The following is a 20,000-nucleotide window of genomic DNA, read 5'->3' as shown; positions in this document are numbered from 1 at the left end:
TTATAGTATTATGTATATATACAGTATATATCTACATACATACATACATATATATATATATATATTATATATATATATATATATATATATATATATATATATATATATATATATAATATATATATATATATATATATAATATATATATAATAAATGGATTAAACAGCTATAAAAAGCAATTAAGAAAACTTCTTATTGATAAGGGAAAGTTTATAGATTTGAACAGTTTCAAGAGAAATCGGTGAACAATTCAAATAATTACGGTGTTAAGGACCGGCCTCTTTTAAAGACATCCTATTTCGAGTGAAGATTTAAACTCGGAGTCACGAACTGCAAACGACGAAGAAGGGCGGGGCTAGGCAACCAAGCCTCATTGCAAGTAAAAGCGAGGAAGAAAGGGCTGATTGCACTGCAATATCATATCGATAAATGATCATAAATCACTAGCAATCGACACACTCTTAACACTAGAGAGACGCATACCTCCGTCGACACAGCTTATTTCTCGACCTTGACCTTGACCTTCAACATGTATTAGTTGGCGTGGATTTTCATGCACTCAAATATGAACCAAGTTTGAAGTCTCTGTGACAACGATGTCCAAACTTATGGCTGATTACGTGAATTGGACATTTTGCTTGACCGTGACCTTGAACTTCCAAAATTTAATAATTTCAAGCTTTTTACATAACAGTTAATCCCTGCAAGTTCCATTACTCTACCATTAAAATTGTGGCCAGGGAGCTATTCACACACAAACACACAGAAAGGGGCGAAAACATAACCCACTTCCAACTTCGTTGGCTGAGGTAATAAGAACCACCTACCAATGGAAAGGGATATTTTTTTTTCATTGAAGGGATTAAAGTATTCAGTATATGGTTCCACAACTTATCTCAAAACAACGTATACAGTAGCCTTCTGTATACTACAGTATTTCACTGACGAAAGCCAATTACTATACTAGAGTACGCGACCCGTCAAAATGACGGCTCAATATTTAGTTAGATATGCACACACAGATTCAATCCTTCCCACCATCTCTTACCAGGGAATGACTACTCCCTCTCTCCCCTGTGCGAGAGACGGGGAAAGACCGAGTAGTTATACGTCTGGCCATGCGTGACTAGAAGGAAATATATATATATATATATATATATATATATATATATATATATATATATATATATATACATATATATATATATATATATATGTATATATATATATATATATATATATATATATATATATATATGTGTGTGTGTGTGTGTGTATAGCCAGACACGTGCTCTATAGTATATAAAGGAGATGAGATCGGCACCAAAATTACACCAGTCTACTTCACTTCAAGAAATTAACCCCAATCCTAAATCACATAAAAAGCCAATCCTTAAATTTGCAGAATCACGTCAGCAAAAACCAAAGACAGCTTAGCTAAAGGCTCAAAGAAAATCTGTCTATATATATAGCGTATCTATAGAAAACTTGATAAAACTACTCTACTGATCTAGCAACGGGTGTTGAAGTCTACCAAAACGTGACTCAAAACCTGCCCCTCTGGATTTAAAAGTTAATTGATGCAAGGTACAGAATCCTCCTTTTTTTCTTTTGATGCCGGCTATCCCCTCAAAAAAATGTGGAAGTGTCATGGTAGAGAGAGAGAGAGAGAGAGAGAGAGAGAGAGAGAGAGAGAGTGGCTAGATAGCCTATATAGATGGACACTGATCCTCCTCTCCTCCATGGAATAATAATTCAAGTATTTTACGCTACTTAAGCATATTAAATAAGTTCAATGTAAAATAATATACTGGTACAGAGACTATACATTCACTGAAAGTGAATTGATATACACAAAGGCAAAACTGCTCAACACTACATAATTAAACACCATTACCCCTTAAAAACGGGTGTGCCTCCAGAGGTCTATTGTCATATATATAGGCCTATATATATATATATATATATATATATATATTTCTGTTCTTTTGTATAATTTTCTTAATCATTAACTGGCACTGACTAACTGGCATAGAAAGGCTATAAACAGACGCATGTTGAAGGACATGTCAGAGGCCTTTGTCCTGCTCTGGACTAACAATGGCTGATGATGATGATGTGTGTACGCACGCGCGCGCATGTGTTTGGTTATGTGCATGTTCAAATAAAAGACTGGCTCTTTTAGGAAGGTTACAATTAGAAGTTTTAGACTCATCACTACCGTATATAAAATTGTGAGAATATACCATCGTAAATTTACATTGTAAAAGTGAATCAAAGATAATTTTAACACCCATAATAATAATATCCTTTAAATAAATAAAGTAAATAAAACAAAACACCTCCAAATACAATAGGAAAAATAAACACAAGTATTGATAACTGTAACAAATCAGACATTTATCCTTTACTTATCAAAATACACCTCACAATTGATATCGCCATTAAAATGTAAAACAAACAGGATGTGACCAACAATTATGTTATTCCTCACCATTTGATGGTTAGGAGTGAACTAAATATTTGTATGTATATATATATATATTATATATATATATAATATATATATGTGTGTGTGTGTGTGTGTCTCTGTGCGTGTCCCAGACATGAATAAAGCCATGTCTTAGAAATGGCAGTGAACTAAAAAAGGCTGCATTTGTTTTGTTGAATGTTTTAAGGAAACAAGAGTTAAACGCGTGTTTAACATAAAAGGTGGGCGATATCAATTCCTGGCTGGCAAAATTAACGAGAGAGAGAGAGAGAGAGAGAGAGAGAGAGAGAGAGAGAGAGCCATCTTAGAAGTAGGCCCCCAATTAATTCAGTGCCTCATAATCGTAGAAAAAAATCTTCAGAGATTAATTAAACGCGCACTCAGACTAAAAATCTATAAAATATTAGATCTCCAACACTCCACATACTGGGTTATATCACAGCAAACTGTATGAGTTTTATAAGACTACATTTACGGTCCAAAATAAGATCAAAAATTCGTTCAGTGATATTCCAGTTCTTATTGACATGATTAGCAATGTAAGGTCCACGCCCAACAAAAACACAAATTAAAACAAAAAAGTGCCTTGTCACTGAAAAAAATGCACTCAAAAATCTACTTTATCCAAAAAAGCACTAACAAAAACACATGAACAATCAAGTTGAGTGTTGGCATTAACCTGCGATACAACAAAAAATAAAACAAAGTTTCTTATCACTAAAAAAATGCACTCGACAATGTACGTTATAAATGGCTATAATGTGGCGTTACGGAGAGAAAAAAAAACAGTATTATTTGGCTCGTCAGAGGGTGTTCATAAACGATACGGATAAAACTGAACTGAATGCAAACAAACAAACAAAATTCACGTTAATGCCAAATGTTGGATTGGAACGGGGGAAGGGTACCACCATCTATTATATAGCATCACGAAACAACAACAACAAAAAACAGGGAATATCACCAGCATTATTTGGTTCATCAGTGGGTAATCATAAACGACACGGATTAAATTGAACTGAATGCAAACAAACAAACAAAATACACGTTAATGCCAAATGGCTATTCTATGACGTCACAGAACAACAAGAAAAACAGAGACTAAAACCAGTATTATTGGCTCGTCATTGGGTATTCATAAACGACACGGAATAAACTGAATTTAATACAAATAAAAAATCAATATTAATGCCAAAGGTTCGAATGGTAGGGAGGGAGGTTAGGAGAGCAGACGAAAGCGTGCACACACACACACACACACACGAAAGAAGGTCAAATTCTCCTTCCTTCTCTCTTTTACCGAAGAAGAGGGACCATCGGTAGTGGGTGAGACTTCGGAGCCAGTCGAGGATGAGGACGACCTCCAAATGGCTTTATGGGTCTGAGTGTGGGCTGAAGGAGACAGCACAGGGCAAGTCTGTGGGCGCGGTCGCCACATCAGCTCCCGTACCTTGGTGCGCCCACGGCCCGTCCGGCCGCCGCCCACACCGTTACCACGAACCTGTAGAACATCTCCTGGGTGTTAAGGCTTTTTTGTGACGCGTCGTGGGGAAAGGCCGGTGTTTCTGATAAATTCCTATGTCAAAATGGATTCCTAAAAATTTTTCTTAATTAATCCTAGATAATTTACATATTTACCCACAGTATATACTGCCTTCATGTTTCCAAAAATATTCTTAAGTAAAGAAATCTGAATTTATATACAGTAAATAGTTGATAAGCGCCTCAAAAAATCAAATGCTTATGGAAAGGATAATTGCAGAATTCTTATCTATAAAGAATGTATATAGAGTTAACAGATAATAAAAGGTTATGAAAGAGAAGAAATTATCAAAATACAAGTATTCTTTAGAGAATAGTGAGACAATACAAAATAGGCCTATATGAAATCTTCATACTCCCACTTTATAATACAATTAGGAAAATGGTTTGTCAATACTTATGCCTTTGAAAAAATCTATTGATAACTTAATATTAATCATCATAAACACAATTTGTAAAATTGCTTCGTTTTACGAAGGGTTAATTTGAAGATTAATAGTTATTAATTCCTAAACTGAATCGGCATCATACCCATACGCAAATAAAAACATTACCAAGAGCATGACTATAAACAAACAATTCATCAGCCACACAATTCATTTCAATAAACTGCTATACATAAAAAGTATTATTGCAAAATATAAACATATTTTCTTGATATTCCAAATACTGCAAACAGGAAAACATTAAAACTAACACCCTGAAAACCAAAATTCTGAAAAACCACTATTGTTAATAATTCAAATCACAAACTAAAAGGTTTCACTAGAATACATCATAAAGACAAAACATCGAAATAGAGTACGTTAGCTCTTGTAACCAAATAATTTCTAAAATACAGCAAAACTATTAAAACAAAAGTAACTTAACTTCCAAAACATGCAGGAAAGAAACTAGAATCGATTCAATGATGCTGTGAAAAATACAATTACTCTCCAGTACTTCAGAAGGAAGGAAAACGGTGAAATAAGAGTTAGGTGGTCCAGAGGGAGTGAGGAGAGCTTGGGAGGATAGAGGGAGAAGATCAAGAGGGAGGCAGAGAATTAGATGGCGAGATATGGTGAAGGATGATATGGAGAGATGAAGGTTTGGTGAAAGAGGATGTCTTTGAAAAAAGACATTGGAGATGGCGCATCAGGCAACCGACCCTTTAATGAAGAAGATTTTTGGTGGAAGAGGATGCCTTTGAGAAAAGGCATTGGAGAGGGCGCATCAGGCAACCGATCCCTTAGTGTAAAAGAGGTTTGTTGGAAGAGGATGCCTTTGAAAGGGCTCATCGAGCAACTAACCCCTAAGTGTAGAACAGGTTTGGTGGAAGATGATTCCTTTGATAGAAGGCATTTGAGAGGGTGCATCAGGCAACCGACCTCTTAATCTGGAAGACAAGGCCTTTTACAGAAGACATTAGAAATAGCGCATCGGGCAACCGACCCCTTAATGTAGGGATAACGGTGGGAAAGAAGAAGAAGAAGAAGAAGGTCCAGACACTGACACAGCAGCAGCAGGAGAAAAGTCTAGCTCCGTGCTTGGGTGAAAGCACACCGTTTTAAAGACAACCGGCAGCAAACAAACAAGCAGGGTCATTCCAACCATGTAGAACGTGATGACAACACCAGCAAGCACTTGCAACAGTCAAGTGCTGCGCTGACTAAGCCCTTTAAGTGCAACTTGTAAAACGGCGACTCTTTGCTTCATCGGTGTGCTTGGTCGAGATTAGGATGTTACTCTCGAGTAGGATCAGAATCTTTTGCCTGATTTCACAGGAAACTTATTTATTTCTACAAGTAATTGCCAAAAGATTATCAAATATAATATTAGTATACGGAAGAGATACGATGTTTATTTTATCTTCTCTTATCTGTCCAAATCAGAGAAAAATAAACTACTCTATTTCCTGATATCACAGGCAACTTATTTGCTTCTACCAATATTTGCCAAACGATTTTCAAATGTAAAATTAACATACGAAAGAGATACGATGTTTATTAAATCTCCTTTCAATTCTATACAATTATGAGCAAAATAAAATTATTTGCAAAACGATTTTCAAATATAAAATGAACATATGGAAAACATACGATGTTTTCTATATCTTCTCTTATTTGTTCAAAAACTAAAACAGCTGTCCCGAAATTTAAATTGCACAAGTCTATTCCGGTCAAATACAACATGTATAAATTAAAACGTCGTATGTATAATCATGAATAGACGCTGAAACTGAAGAATTCATTCAAAAACCTCCACGTATAAACAAAAAGAGCCAAATTTTTAATTATAAATAAACGCTATATATAAATAAAAAATAAAATATGTAAAAACTCATAGGCACATCACAAAAACAAACAAAAATAGAGATAAAATCGATTGCCGCTTGCACAGAGAGACCAATCACACGGTCTGTTGACCACCGTCACATCATTTTCCCTGCATGCAACGAAACTGTGCGCAGGTCATCACCCTTACTGTATCCCCCGCTGCCATTACTGTAACGCAGTGTGTGTGTGTGTGTGTGTGTGTTCGCCGTGTAGGAATCCTAAGCTTGTTTCCCTTCCATCACTCAAGACCTGATCGCTCAATTTCAACCCTGGCTGCGCATGGAAAGCAATGCACGTCTGGACTACATGACATGGATATAGAATATTTATGAAAATCGCAGTATACTGTACAGACATTTAGACATACAATATTTATGAAAATTACAATGCACTATAGTCATTTGAACACACGTGAAAATAACACTATACTATACAGACATTTCGACAGAATATTTACAAAAAATCACACTGTATTGTACAGACCATTGGACACAATATTTATGAGAAAATCACACTGTACTGTACAGTCCTTTGGAAACAGAATATTTATGAAAAGCAAACTGTACTGTTCAGACCTTTAGACATACAATATTTATGAAAATTACAATGTACTATACAGATCTTTGGAGGCAGAGTATTTATGAAAATTCCATTATACGGCACAGACCTTTGGACATTGAATATTTATCAAAATCACAGTGTACTATACAGACATTTGGACACAGAAGATTTATGAAAATCAAACTGTATTGTACAGACCTTTAGACATACAATATTTATGAAAATTACAATGAACTGTACAGACCTTTGGACATACAATATTTATGAAAATTACAATGTACTGTACAGACCTTTGTACATCGAATATTTATGAAAATCAAACTGTATTGTACAGACCTTTGGACAGAATATTTATATAAATCGCACTGTACTGTATAGACCTTCTTACACCGAATATTCATCAAAATCACATTGTACCGTACAGAAATTCGGTCACACAATATATATGAAAACCAAACTGTAACAGACAGGCATTTTGTTTTATTGGCAATAAGAAATGTCTTCTGGCTCCCGGAATGGAGTAATAATCTCCCTCGACCCATCGTCATCTTCCAAGAGTTCATACATTCCCAGTGAAACCGGTTTAGCAAAAGCAGCAACTGCGCCTTACGTAATGCCTTCCTAAAGCTTCCTTCACAAAGTAGAGTAGGTTAAACTGATACACCGAAGTCTGTGGTGGAAAGATTTCCTTGGAGAAAGACAGTATTTGATTTTCTTTACGATATTTGAAGCTGGTTTTCAGATGTTCAAAACCATAAGCATAAAACTGGCTCGAAGAACGCACAAACTCATCTTTACCATTTGGACTTATTAGTGTTCTCTCTCTCTCTCTCTCTCTCTCTCTCTCTCTCTCTCTCTCTCTCTCAAATCTAGTTCGCCAGATATAAAGCTACTCGCCATTATGATATTTTTCCAAGTTAAGCCCCTGCGGCTTATTGGATCCTACTTTTCCAACTAGGGTTGTAGCTTGGCTAATAATAATAATAATAATAATAATAATAATAATAATAATAATAATAATAATGTAATACTACCGCTTACATTATAATCGCACCGCTTACATTATAATCGCATTACCGCTTAATATGTACAATTGTTAAAAAACATAAAATACAATCTCATTAACAATTAATTGCAACTAGCCTTATGCGACGCCTGTGATTGTTAAACACCAAACCTATCATTAATTCAATACTGCTCAAAGGGAAAAGAATAAGAAACATCATTGGTAATATAAGAAATCAGGTGTGGGAGAAAACTAGTAGCTCGTGGCTGGAAACTAAAGTAGGTAGTAGGTTGGCCCAGGGCACCAGCCGCCCGTTGAGATGCTACCGCTAGAGAGTTATGGGGTACTTTGACTGGTCAGATAGTACTACAGTGGATTCTTCTCTCTGGTTACGGTTCTTTTCCTTTGCCTACACATACACCGATGGCCTATTCTTTACAGATTCTCCTCTGTCCTTGTACACTTGACAACTCTGAGATTTCCAAACAATTCTTCTTCACCCAAGGGGTTAACTACGGCACTGTAATTGTTCAGTGGCCACTTTCCTCTTGGTAAGGGTAGAAGAGACTCTTTATCTATGGTAAGCAGCTCTACAGGAGAAGGACACTCCAAAATCAAACCATTGTTCTCTAGTCTTGGGTAGTGCCATAGCCTCTGTACTATGGTCTTCCACTGTCTTGGGTTACAGTTCTCTTGCTTGAGGGTACACTCAGGCACACTATTCTATTTAATTTCTCTTCTTTTTGTTTTGTTAAAGTTTTTATAGTTTATATAGGAAATATTTATTTTAATGTTGTTACTGTTCTTGAAAATATTTTTCTTTCTTGTTTCCTTTCCTCACAGCTATTTTCCCTGTTGGGGCCCCTGTGCTTATAGCATCCTGCTTTTCTAACTAGGGTTGTAGCTTAGCATTTAATAATAATAATAATAATAATAATAATAATAATAATAATAATAACTACGGGCTGAAAGTGTGCAAGAGCCCGTGCCTGCCAGGCAACCTAAAAGAACAAGGTAGGCAAAGAAGAAAGCAGAAAGTTAATGAAGAGAGAATAACAGTACCATGGCACTGAATAAATACTGCTGTCACTTAAATCAGACGCTTAAGAGTATGAAAAGAAGATAAATTTTTCACGAGCCAACCTTAAAGTTGCGATATCATAGTGAAAATACCCTACTTTTGAGACAGTATAGAACAGAAGAAATATATTTTAGGAAAATAGTCAAAGAACAACTCACAAAAAAATTGAGATTGGAAGCAAACGAAATCAATATAAATTGAAATAAGTAAAGACAAAAATTGAAATCATTATCAAAATTAAGAGAATACCTACTTTAGTACATGGCTTTTTTAATACAGCATCACAACAGCAAATGGTTCAATCTGGATGACGCGTCTTAAAATTGTCACAACAATGATCTTCCTAATCGGATAATTGAATCAGTAGAACTTCAAAAGTTCTAAGTTGGAGCAAAGGTTTTTATGTTGAACAGGCTGACATGAGTCTTTTTATTGTTTATATATGACATATCTGTTTTTGACGTTGTTAATAGTTTATATAGGACATATCTGTTTTGACGCTGTTACTGTTTTTAGAATGATATATTGTTAATTTATTCTCACCATTTATTTATATCCTTATTTCCTTTCCTCAATGGGCTATTTTCCCTGTTGGAGCCCTTGGGCTTATAGCATCTTGCTTTTCCAACTAGGGTTGTAGCTTGGCTAGTAATAATAATAATAATAATAATAAAAAGGTAGTAAATCCCAATAAAGAACTAACAAAAGGAATTAAGTTTGCGAGAAACGAATCCATTGTAACAAATGTGCAAGAAGCGAATCCAACTATTAATCCACAACGAAAACTACTAAAAACATAAGATGACAAAGCTACTCAACGCAAGGGTCCCCCATAAAACCCAAAGATGAACAACAGAATATCAATGAAATAAGACCTTGATTGACAATTTCACAAACACGACCTCACTAGAAGACACCCACATCCAAGTGACCCTCACACACACGACGTGGTTCGTAGGAAGTGACCCGCCGTCTCGAAATCTGGTTGACCCTGCCAATGACCTCGGCTCGAAGAAGAGATTTCACTTTTTATATATAGATATATTTAGCTTACATTGGCACTTCGTGACTACGAATACATACACACACACACACACACTGAATGATTAATTTCAAATCGTCTTGACATTTTACTTACACTTTAACCTATATCTTACTAGTGTACGCGACCCGTCAAAATGACGACTAAATATTTCTGGTTTCCGAGTGTACCTTTCAGGACACCCCCTTTCGCCAGGATATGACAACTCCCTCTCCCCACTACGCGAAAGATGGGGGAGAGACCGAGTAGTTATACGTTCGGCACTGCCGTTCAGCATGACAGGAAAGAAATATATACTGTTTATATACTTTATATATGCATACACACACACACACACACACACACATATATATATATATATATATATAACCAGAGACTTGTTCTTTAGCATATAGAGGAGATAAGGTCAGGAAACGTTACCATATATAATTCGCAATAACCTCATAGCTTGAAGTCAGAGGGAATACTCATAAACGTATTTCCCAAAATAAGACAACACTATAGCACCAGGAGACCATAATGAAAAATACCATTAAAAAGCCTCTAAAATGTTCCATACTTAACGAAATCCATTCTGAATAATATAATAAGAATAGCAACACTTCAATAAAATAAATCAATATCAATTATGAAAAACGAGTGACATTATCATAAAAAAGAAAATCAAAATGGCCGGCTCAGACATAGCAACAAACGTCACGTAATCAGATATTTCTTCTCACATCGCAAAATTAATTGATTTAATTATTTCTATTGAGAGAGAGAGAGAGAGAGAGAGAGAGAGAGAGAGAGAGAGACAGAGAGAGAGAGAGAGAGAGAGAGAGAGAGAGAATGCAGGGGAACCTATACCCAATGCAAAACACTTCCGTGAAACTATGCATCAACTTTGCACAAATAAAGAAACTACATTCAAATTCATTCATTTTTGAGAATTAGCACATATGGCCCAGCGCCAGGACCAGAAAGGCCATTCAGAGTCAAAATGCAATTGAGAAAATAACTCGGTTACAATATAAAGTAAAAGTTGAAAGAGGTTGGACTCCTAGATGGAAGAAAGGGAAGCGGGGATGGAGATACAGTAAAAAGCTAAAAAGGGGGGTGTGGCTCGGGGTTGAGGAGACTTTGAATGGACCCTTCAGTAATGCCTACAGTGTGCCACGTAAGTTGCACTAACGGGGCTACCTTCTAAAGGGATTACCATCTAAAGGGTTGTATTATATGATGTCAGCAGGTTGATATTGGTACATTCCAAATTACTACTCTTATGGAATTCTACGGTTTATGAGCAAGTCACCCCAACCCCCCACTCCATATAGACCGTACCCTGCAACCTTCTAACCCCCTATAAATGCCTGATTCAGTAAAGGATGTTAGATTTTAGTTCACCAGTTTCGATCATTACCTCCACCAACGAAGTTGGGAGGAGGTTATGTTTTCAACACCGTTTGTACGTTTGTCTGTTTATTTGATTGTGAATAACTTCCTGGCCACAATTTTACTCATACTGTATGGTGAAACTTTCAGGGATTAATCTTTATATTGAGACGTGGAAGTGATTCAATTTTGAAAGGCCTAGGTCAAAGGTCAAGGTCGAGCAAAAGTTCAACCGAATTAACCCTAACCTCGAGAAATAAGCTGCTGTGGTGGAGGTCTGCACCCTCGAGAGTTTTTCTAGTTATTGTTTGTATAAGAAAACCTTTTGTAATGAACATTCAACCCAAGAACAGACGAGAAACTGGCAAATTATTATTATTATTATTATTATTATTATTATTATTATTATTATTATTATTATTATTATTATTATTATGCTGGAGGAACGTAGAGAGTAGAGGTCCCCTTTTTTGTTTTGTTTCATTTGTTGATGTCGGCTAACCCCCAAAATTGGGGGAAGTACCTTGGTATATGTATGTATGTATTATTATTACAAGTTAAGCTACAACACTAGTTGGAAAAGCAAGACGCTATAAGCCAAAGGGCTTCAACAAGGAAAAATAGCCCAGTGAGGAAAGGAAACAAGGAAATGAATAAACTGCAAGAGAAGTGGTGAATAATCAAAATAAACTATTTTATGAAAAGTAACAACCAATGCAATCCAGGAGGACCGTGATCCAAAGGGCTTAAAGACTATCATGTAGCAATGTGCAAAGCGGCTGCCCTCCTCCTTCAAGAGCCCAAGGTAGTCGGCGCTATTGCTAAATCTACTTTCACCTACATCCACCACTGGTGGGTTTAAAAACCTACCCACAACTACCTCAGGGATCCCACCAAACGCTATTAGAGTCTCTCTCTCTCTCTCTCTCTCTCTCTCTCTCTCTCTCTGTTAGGCTACATAAGCTACATTATTTCGGTATTCGAAGACGTAAGTTATGCTTACAGTCATTTTTTAACCCAATCACCATATACCCTAACTGAATATTAGAGTCTCTCTCTCTCTCTCTCTCTCTCTCTCTCTCTCTCTCTGTGTGTGCTAGGCTACATAAGCTACATTATTTCGGTATTCGAAGGCATAAGTTATGCTTACAGTCATTTTTAACCCAATCACCATATACCCTAACTGAATATTAGTCTCTCTCTCTCTCTCTCTCTCTCTCTCTCTCTCTGTTAGGCTACATAAGCTACATTATTTCGGTATTCAAAGACATAAGTTATGCTTACAGTCATTTTTTAACCCAAATCACCATATACCCTAACTGAATAAACTTGTATAAAACTTCATGAAATTTAAAAATTACTCTATTGATATTGTACCTTGGACACAGAAGCACACTGCGAGGTAGACATAGGCTATAGTAATTCACAACATTGATAAATTACAATCACTATCCTGCACATACGGGTTACAGTTAGTCTGAAATTGTTCGAAGTAAGCTAATCATGAAACGTAATGTGCATGAATTCAGTTGTGTATTAGCTCTATCAAGCTGTTAAGCCTGTAGATTATCATTGAAATTGAACTATATAAACAGAAATTAACGATTCCTTCCTTTCAGTCTCCACTGGGCTGTTTTTCCTACTGGAGTCCTAGGGCTTGTAACATACTGCTTTTCTAACTAGGGTTGTAGTTTAGCTAATAATAATAATAATAATAATAATAATAATAATAATAATAATAATAATAATAACTGCATTAACAAAAGGATAAAGGCGAATATGTCAGAATCAGATAATTTTCTCTTTTCCAAAACTCGACTGAGTAATAGCACTTACAAGATTTCACAACTAATCACAGAGCAAATATAGCTGAAGCCTTTTAAAAGCCATATAGACACATTGCCCCTTTCTCCACAGGTATTTATATATCGAGAGCAATACATTCATTTCACCTGCATTTGTCCCTCAGAGAAATAACTTCCAACAAAATTTTTACGGTTTATATAGGAATTATTTATTTCAAGGCTATTCCTGTTCTTAAAATATTGTTTTCCTCGTTTCCTTTCCTTATTCGGTTATTTTCCCTGTTGGGACCCTTGGTTTATAGCATCCTGCTTTTCCAACTAGGGTTGTAGCTTAGCAAGTAATAATAATAATAATAATAATAATAATAATAATAATAATAATAACTAAATATATACGCATAATTTGTAAACTTGAACAAATATCCACTAGAATAAAATTAACGTTAAGTCTCTTTGAGATCATGATGAGGGGTAGATGGAGATGGTTTGGGCATGCTCTTCGCACTCCTCAAGAGAGATTAGTTCACAAAACGTTTAGCTGGGCTCCATAAGGCACTATAAGAGTTGGAAGACCTAGGCCTACATGACTGAGGACTATGACGCGTGAAGTAGGAGATGATGAATGGAGAAGTATTGAATTAAAATCTCAAGATTAGAGAAGACTGGCGAAATCTAACAGAGGCCCTTTGCGTCAATAGGCGTAGGAGGAGATGATGATGATGATCTCTGAGATAATTCTGAGTACATTTCTTATGCTGTGGATTTAGCCTATCCTTAACGTCTCTGCCAGTCGGGGGTTCGAGTCCCGCTCAGACTCGTTAGTGCCATAAGTGTCTGCAACCTTACCATCCTTGTGAGCTAAGGTTTGGGGGAGCCTATAGGTCTATCTGCTGAGTCATCAACAGCCACTGCCTAGCCCTCCCTGGTCCTAGCTTGGGTGGAGAGGAGGCTTGGGCGCTGATCATATAATATATGGTCAGTCTCTAGAGCATTGTCCTGATTGCTAGGGCAATGTCACTGTCCCTTGCCTCTGCCATTCATGAGCGACCTTTAAACCTTTAAACCCGTCTATATTTGTTGTGTTATAAGAATAGGCCTACGTAGTTTAAAGAAAAAAGAATGCGTATTTTTTCTAAATAGTTGCAAGCATATGAATTTTTAAATGGGTATAAACTAAATTAAGATACAACTATTATTACTACTTTCTACTCTCATCTTACCAAGGTACATTGGGAACCGTAAAGTTAAGAGTAAATTAACATCACATTGATGGCCCAACACAAATGCAGTCATATATATATAAATATATATATATATATGAAAAGTTGTTATTGTTTTCCAAAATGATAGTTGAATAATTAATTTGATATTGTATACATGTTTTTCAAGAAATATGCAGTAGGTTCACTACACATTTATAATACCAAGTCTTTACAATTAACCTCTCTCTCTCTCTCTCTCTCTCTCTCTCTCTCTCTCTCTCAACGTATTTTTTACTCCATCTTTATAGGGTAAGCACAGTTGCCTTCTTTTTGAAGACCTTAGCTTTGGCTTTGGGGTAGACCGTAGCCCCGATCGGCTGTCCTGCCTGACATCGCTTAGACCCCGGTAGCGTATGTTCATGTGCTGTACCAATTACCAGCGACCTGATCCAGTATAGCCTATCTGAATCAGCCAAAGAATTCTTCTATTTCCAAAGGAAACCTTACAAATGATATACATAATATATCAGATAATACAAGGTAAGGTCGGAGTTTATCTTTGGTGTTAAATCTAATGACGCAAGCTTCAGAGGTAAAAATCTCTCTCTCTCTCTCTCTCTCTCTCTCTCTCTCTCTCTCTAAATGCTTAAAATTAATCGCTCTACCCAAGAGCAAATGGAGTCTCCGCAGATGGACTAAAAAAAGTCTTTGAGACATCGAAAATCCTCTCTCTCTCTCTCTCTCTCTCTCTCTCTCTCTCTCTCTCATGAGTATATAATCACAATGATGAAAACAGGATGATGACAAAAGGAGTTTCGTGTAAAAATTATTCACGCTTCCAAATCATAAGATTGATACAATGTATATTTTTTACTCACTTTCAGAGTAAAAACCTTGACCGACAATCCATTTAAAGTAGAAACATTTCTTTACCTTGAGTTTTACAATTTAAAATATCTTCTCTTTACAATGTTTTCCTTCCCTCCTTACATATATGTTTCTTCAGAAGTTCAAACTTGCAGCGAATGTTTTTATATTGAACAGCTTGACATAAGCCTCTTAATATTTATATATTACATATCTATTTTTTCGTTGTTACTGATCTTGGTATGTTTTATATTTGTTATTCGTTGCTTCTCATATTCTTACTTTATTTTCTTAATTCCTTGACTCATTGGGCTATTTTCCCTGTTGGAACCCTTGGGCTTATAGCATCCTGCTTTTCCAACCAGGGTTCTAGCTTAGCTAATAATAATAATAATAATAATAATAATAATAATAATAATAATCGATAAAATGCATCATATAGGCCTACTGCGAAAGCTTGTTGCATCTCTGTTCATTCCTTTGGAATATGGGTTATTATAAATAATAATAATAATGATAATAATAATAATAATAATAATAATAATAATACTTCGATACAATATTTACGTAAGTACCAGCAACTAAACGAACATGCGTCTATTAAATTTACGAACATGAATAAATTTTACATTTAGGTAAAGATTTCATTGTTGAATAATATAGTATCATCAGTATAAGTAGCCTACACACCCACTTCTGTGTGTCTTTGTATCTACGGTATTTATCTATCTATCTGTTTATATAGGCCTATATATATATATATATATATATATATATATATATATATATATATATATATATATATATATATTCCTCGTGAAATAAAACCATAACTATATTTAATAATCAAAAATATACTAGCCGGTAACCCATTTCACGGAATATTCCACACGACGCAATTAGGCTAATTCTGCTTGATTCGACTCCATGGCGATCAGAGGGTGGCAACGAAAAAAAAAAAAAAAAACACACACACACACAAACCGCTTCGTAATTGGAAAATTCTGTCTATTGTATGATAACTCTTCAATTATGGGATTATCATTTCATTAATATTAATATAATTATTACTTGCTAAGCTACAACCCTAAATGGAAAAGAAGGATGCTTTAAGCCCAAGGGGTCCTACAGGGAAAAGTAGCCCAGTGAGGAAAGGAAACAAGGAAATAAATAAGCTACAAGAGAAGTAATTAACAATCAAAGAATATTTTAAGAACACTAACATTAAATTATATATTTCATACATAAACTATAAAAACTTCAAAAAAGCAAGAGTAAGAGAAATTAGATAGATGGGCTTATAGCATCCTGATTTTCAAACTAGGGTTGTAGCTTGATTAATAATAATAGTAGTAGTAGTAGTAGTAGTAGTAGTAATATAAGAGAAATTAGATAGATGGGCTTATAGCATCCTGCTTTTCAAACTAGGGTTGTAGCTTGGTTAATAATAATAATAATAATAATAATAATAATAATAATAATAATAATACCGCTAGACAATTCACAATCAAGGGAAGATATAAAGAGACATGTCATTTGCTTTCGAAGATACTGTTATTCAAATTCCCATACAGGCAGCGTGACATTGAGAATTGCAATACATTCATGACTTTGCATGATTCTTACATCTGGACCATCTTTAACGTATGCAGTCATACCATTATCTGTAACATCTACTATATTATAGATGAACGAATTTTAAATTTAAAACTGTCATCCGCCATAAACTCTTGTCAATTACGTTATCATAACGGTTTCTCCAACATTTACCCTTGCCAATAACAGGTGACAATTGACGTAATTTACTTTATATATAGGCCTACTCAACATACGACTAAGTATTTCCCCTGTTGGAGCTCTTGGGCTTATAGAATCTTGCTTTTTCAACTAGGGTTGTAGCTTAGCAAATAATAATAATAATAATAATAATAATAATAATAATAATAATAATAACTGTTCCACTGGGACTTATTTATAAAAAAATATTGATATAAGCCTAATGCACTTGTGACTTGCGCCAAAAACTACACCATAACTGAGAATTAAGCTATTATAACATGGGAAGGACATATAATGAAAATGATGGACATTAAGAATGTCAAAATGGGCCCCTAGAGATTGCACACGGAGCAGGGAAAGGAAGAAAAGACGCTGAATTGACGAACTAAGAAAGTTTGAGGGTGAAGATTGGCATAGGAAAACCACAAATAGATGCAAATGGAAGGATATGTCGGAGGCCTTTGTAATGCAGTAGACTAGTGGCGGCTGATAATGATGATTTTATACATGTACAGAACGCGTATATAACATAGCCTATATGCCCGTAAACAAAACCTTATAGTCCTAAAGAGAATCAAGTTTCACCATCAACGATAAAGTGTAAGCATTTATGGTTTAACTAATCTTCGTTCTAGTATATACTACCGTATTCATTTAATAGAACTGTCTTAACAGTTCAGAAAATGAATTTGCTATTTGCGTAAGCTTGATTTGAAATACTTAACCTCATTAAATCTGCATTATCATATTTTGTCATATAGGCCTATAATGCAGAGTTAGACCTATCAAATTCCATACTAGAAATACAAAGTCCAAGAGTTCGTTATTCTTGTACTTACCAACCAGTACACAAATATGACGATTTCTTTATTTCAGTATAAGATAAAATAACTCTATCACTTATCAAATAACTAGATTTAATTGTAATCTAGAATTCGTGATATATATTTTCTCCAAAAACACGTTTTTCCTATCATTATCATAACTATAATTGTTGTTATTATCATTATTACAGGCAACGCTAAAGCTATAGTTAGAAAACAAGTTCAAATGCCCCTAAATATGGAGAAGATTCAATGAAAAAATGTGACTACCACATCAATATTAAACTTTCAAATCATGACTTAGCCCTTTAAGCAGAAAATTCCGTAAATAAAGCAATATATTACGACAGAAAGCTCACCATCAACGGGTCGAACCAGCCACCGTATCGGCTTTCTGTGTCTCAAGTCGATTCCCATACAAAATCTCTTTTCAAACCATCTATGAAACCTATTTTGCCCTCAGTCTCCCTAACACTAATGAATTGGAAAATATACTAAGAGCATCTTCATCTATTCTCTCTACTAGACCAAACCATCCAAGAACATACTGATCCCTCATATCTACCTACCCTTCATCATATCTAACCATTTTGTCTCTTCTAAAGAAATATACACAGCTATATGCCCAGAAAACTGTTCATCTCGATAGCTTCAACCTTAACTAAATTTCGATATTTAAAATCTACTTAATCAATCTCTTCACATAGGCCTATTGTATACCCTACTCTGAATAGAATTAGCTAGCCTTCATGTTTCATTCTTTCTCCCTTCCTACCATTTATATATATATATATATATATATATATATATATATATATATATATTATATATATATATATATATATATATATATATATATAAACTGTGTACAGTATATTTATAGTATGTGGGTTTGTAAACTACAAATAAGAAATAGACCTATACATGTTTATTTTATGTAATGGTTTGATAAACGGTCGGTTGACAATTATTGTTGACAGCATGCTTCTTAATTATTAATTAATGTTATTCATTAGTCATGGTTAAGTTAAAATCAAAATTTATTTTTCATTTCCATATCAATTCGCTACAACTTTTTCCATGCATTAAGAAACTGAACGTGTAACTCTCCAACATTATATAGGGAAAGGATGGTGTATAGGATTCCCTCTAGTATAAAATGTAAATAATTATCTGTAATAATTTAGATTAACTAAAAGCTAACCATAATAAAGGGCTTTAGTATAGCTCCTAATAAATAATACTGTTTAACCTATTGGAAAACTCCCCTTTTTTCTTTGAAAACATTTATTTTTGGGGCTAATGAAATAGTTAGTGAGATATACCAATAAAAAGGTTTTATATGATAAAGATAAGATCAAACATTCCACATGCTTCGCTTACCCTATTAGATTCCAACGCCTCGGCCGAGTGTTCCTCTCGTTGCCTAAAACAATTGGTGCATTTGCTCTTGTTGAAGATGTTGGGCTGGAACTTGCGGCAGTCTGACTTGTAATTAGACATCTTGATGAAGAATAAAGCCTTCTATGCTATTGTTATCTCTTGATTTTAATTGTTCATTACTTCTCTTGTAGTTTATATATTTCCTTATTTCCTTTCCTAACTGGGTTATTTTACCCCCGTTGGAGCCCTTGGGCTTATAGCATCCCGCTTTTCCACTAGTGTGATTTGGCTGGGAAACAAGCTTGTTGCTTATGCAGATGATGCTATTCTCTTTGCATTTTCCGTGTTGGAGCCCTTGGGCTTATAGCATCCAGCTTTTCCAACTAGGGGTTGTGGCTTAGCTAGTAATAATAATAATATTTATAATAATAATTAGCAGTAGATAGCTGTGAAGATCTTCATACATAAACTGGGGGGGGGGGCGATTTCCTTATTTCTTCAACTCCCCATCACCAGATGGAAGGATGATGATAATCTTGGCCGAATGGAGAAGGCATCACACATCATCCTAGGTGACGGAGGGAAGATTCTCTCTCTCTCCCGACCCAGGTACGTTAAGGTATATTCCACTATCACGCCCCCGGGCACGACCACTAAACTTATATCCAAACTTATTTATTATAAGATTTCTGTGCACTGTTACGGACTTTGGTAATAAATTCACGCAC

The 20,000-nt window shown here is 35.2% G+C and overlaps 1 protein-coding gene across 25 annotated transcripts in view; it reads right to left on the bottom strand.

Moving 5' to 3' along the window:
• The window catches only part of osp (outspread), a 305,916-nt gene that overhangs the window by 285,763 nt on the left and 153 nt on the right, over positions 1-20,000 (bottom strand). For all 25 annotated transcript variants that reach the window (XM_068376993.1, XM_068376998.1, XM_068376990.1 and 22 more), the window contains exon 1: positions 19,273-20,000. This exon is cut by the window's right edge and continues 153 nt beyond it. In XM_068376993.1, the coding sequence (XP_068233094.1) occupies positions 19,273-19,392 (120 nt within the window). In that variant the 5' untranslated portion in view covers positions 19,393-20,000. The remainder of the gene's footprint in view (positions 1-19,272) is intronic.

Source organism: Palaemon carinicauda, chromosome 7, assembly GCF_036898095.1.
Source record: "Palaemon carinicauda isolate YSFRI2023 chromosome 7, ASM3689809v2, whole genome shotgun sequence".
In the NCBI taxonomy this organism is placed as follows: domain Eukaryota; kingdom Metazoa; phylum Arthropoda; class Malacostraca; order Decapoda; family Palaemonidae; genus Palaemon; species Palaemon carinicauda.
Note: the sequence above shows the minus strand (reverse complement) of the source record. Positions and strands in the feature narration are given on the sequence as shown.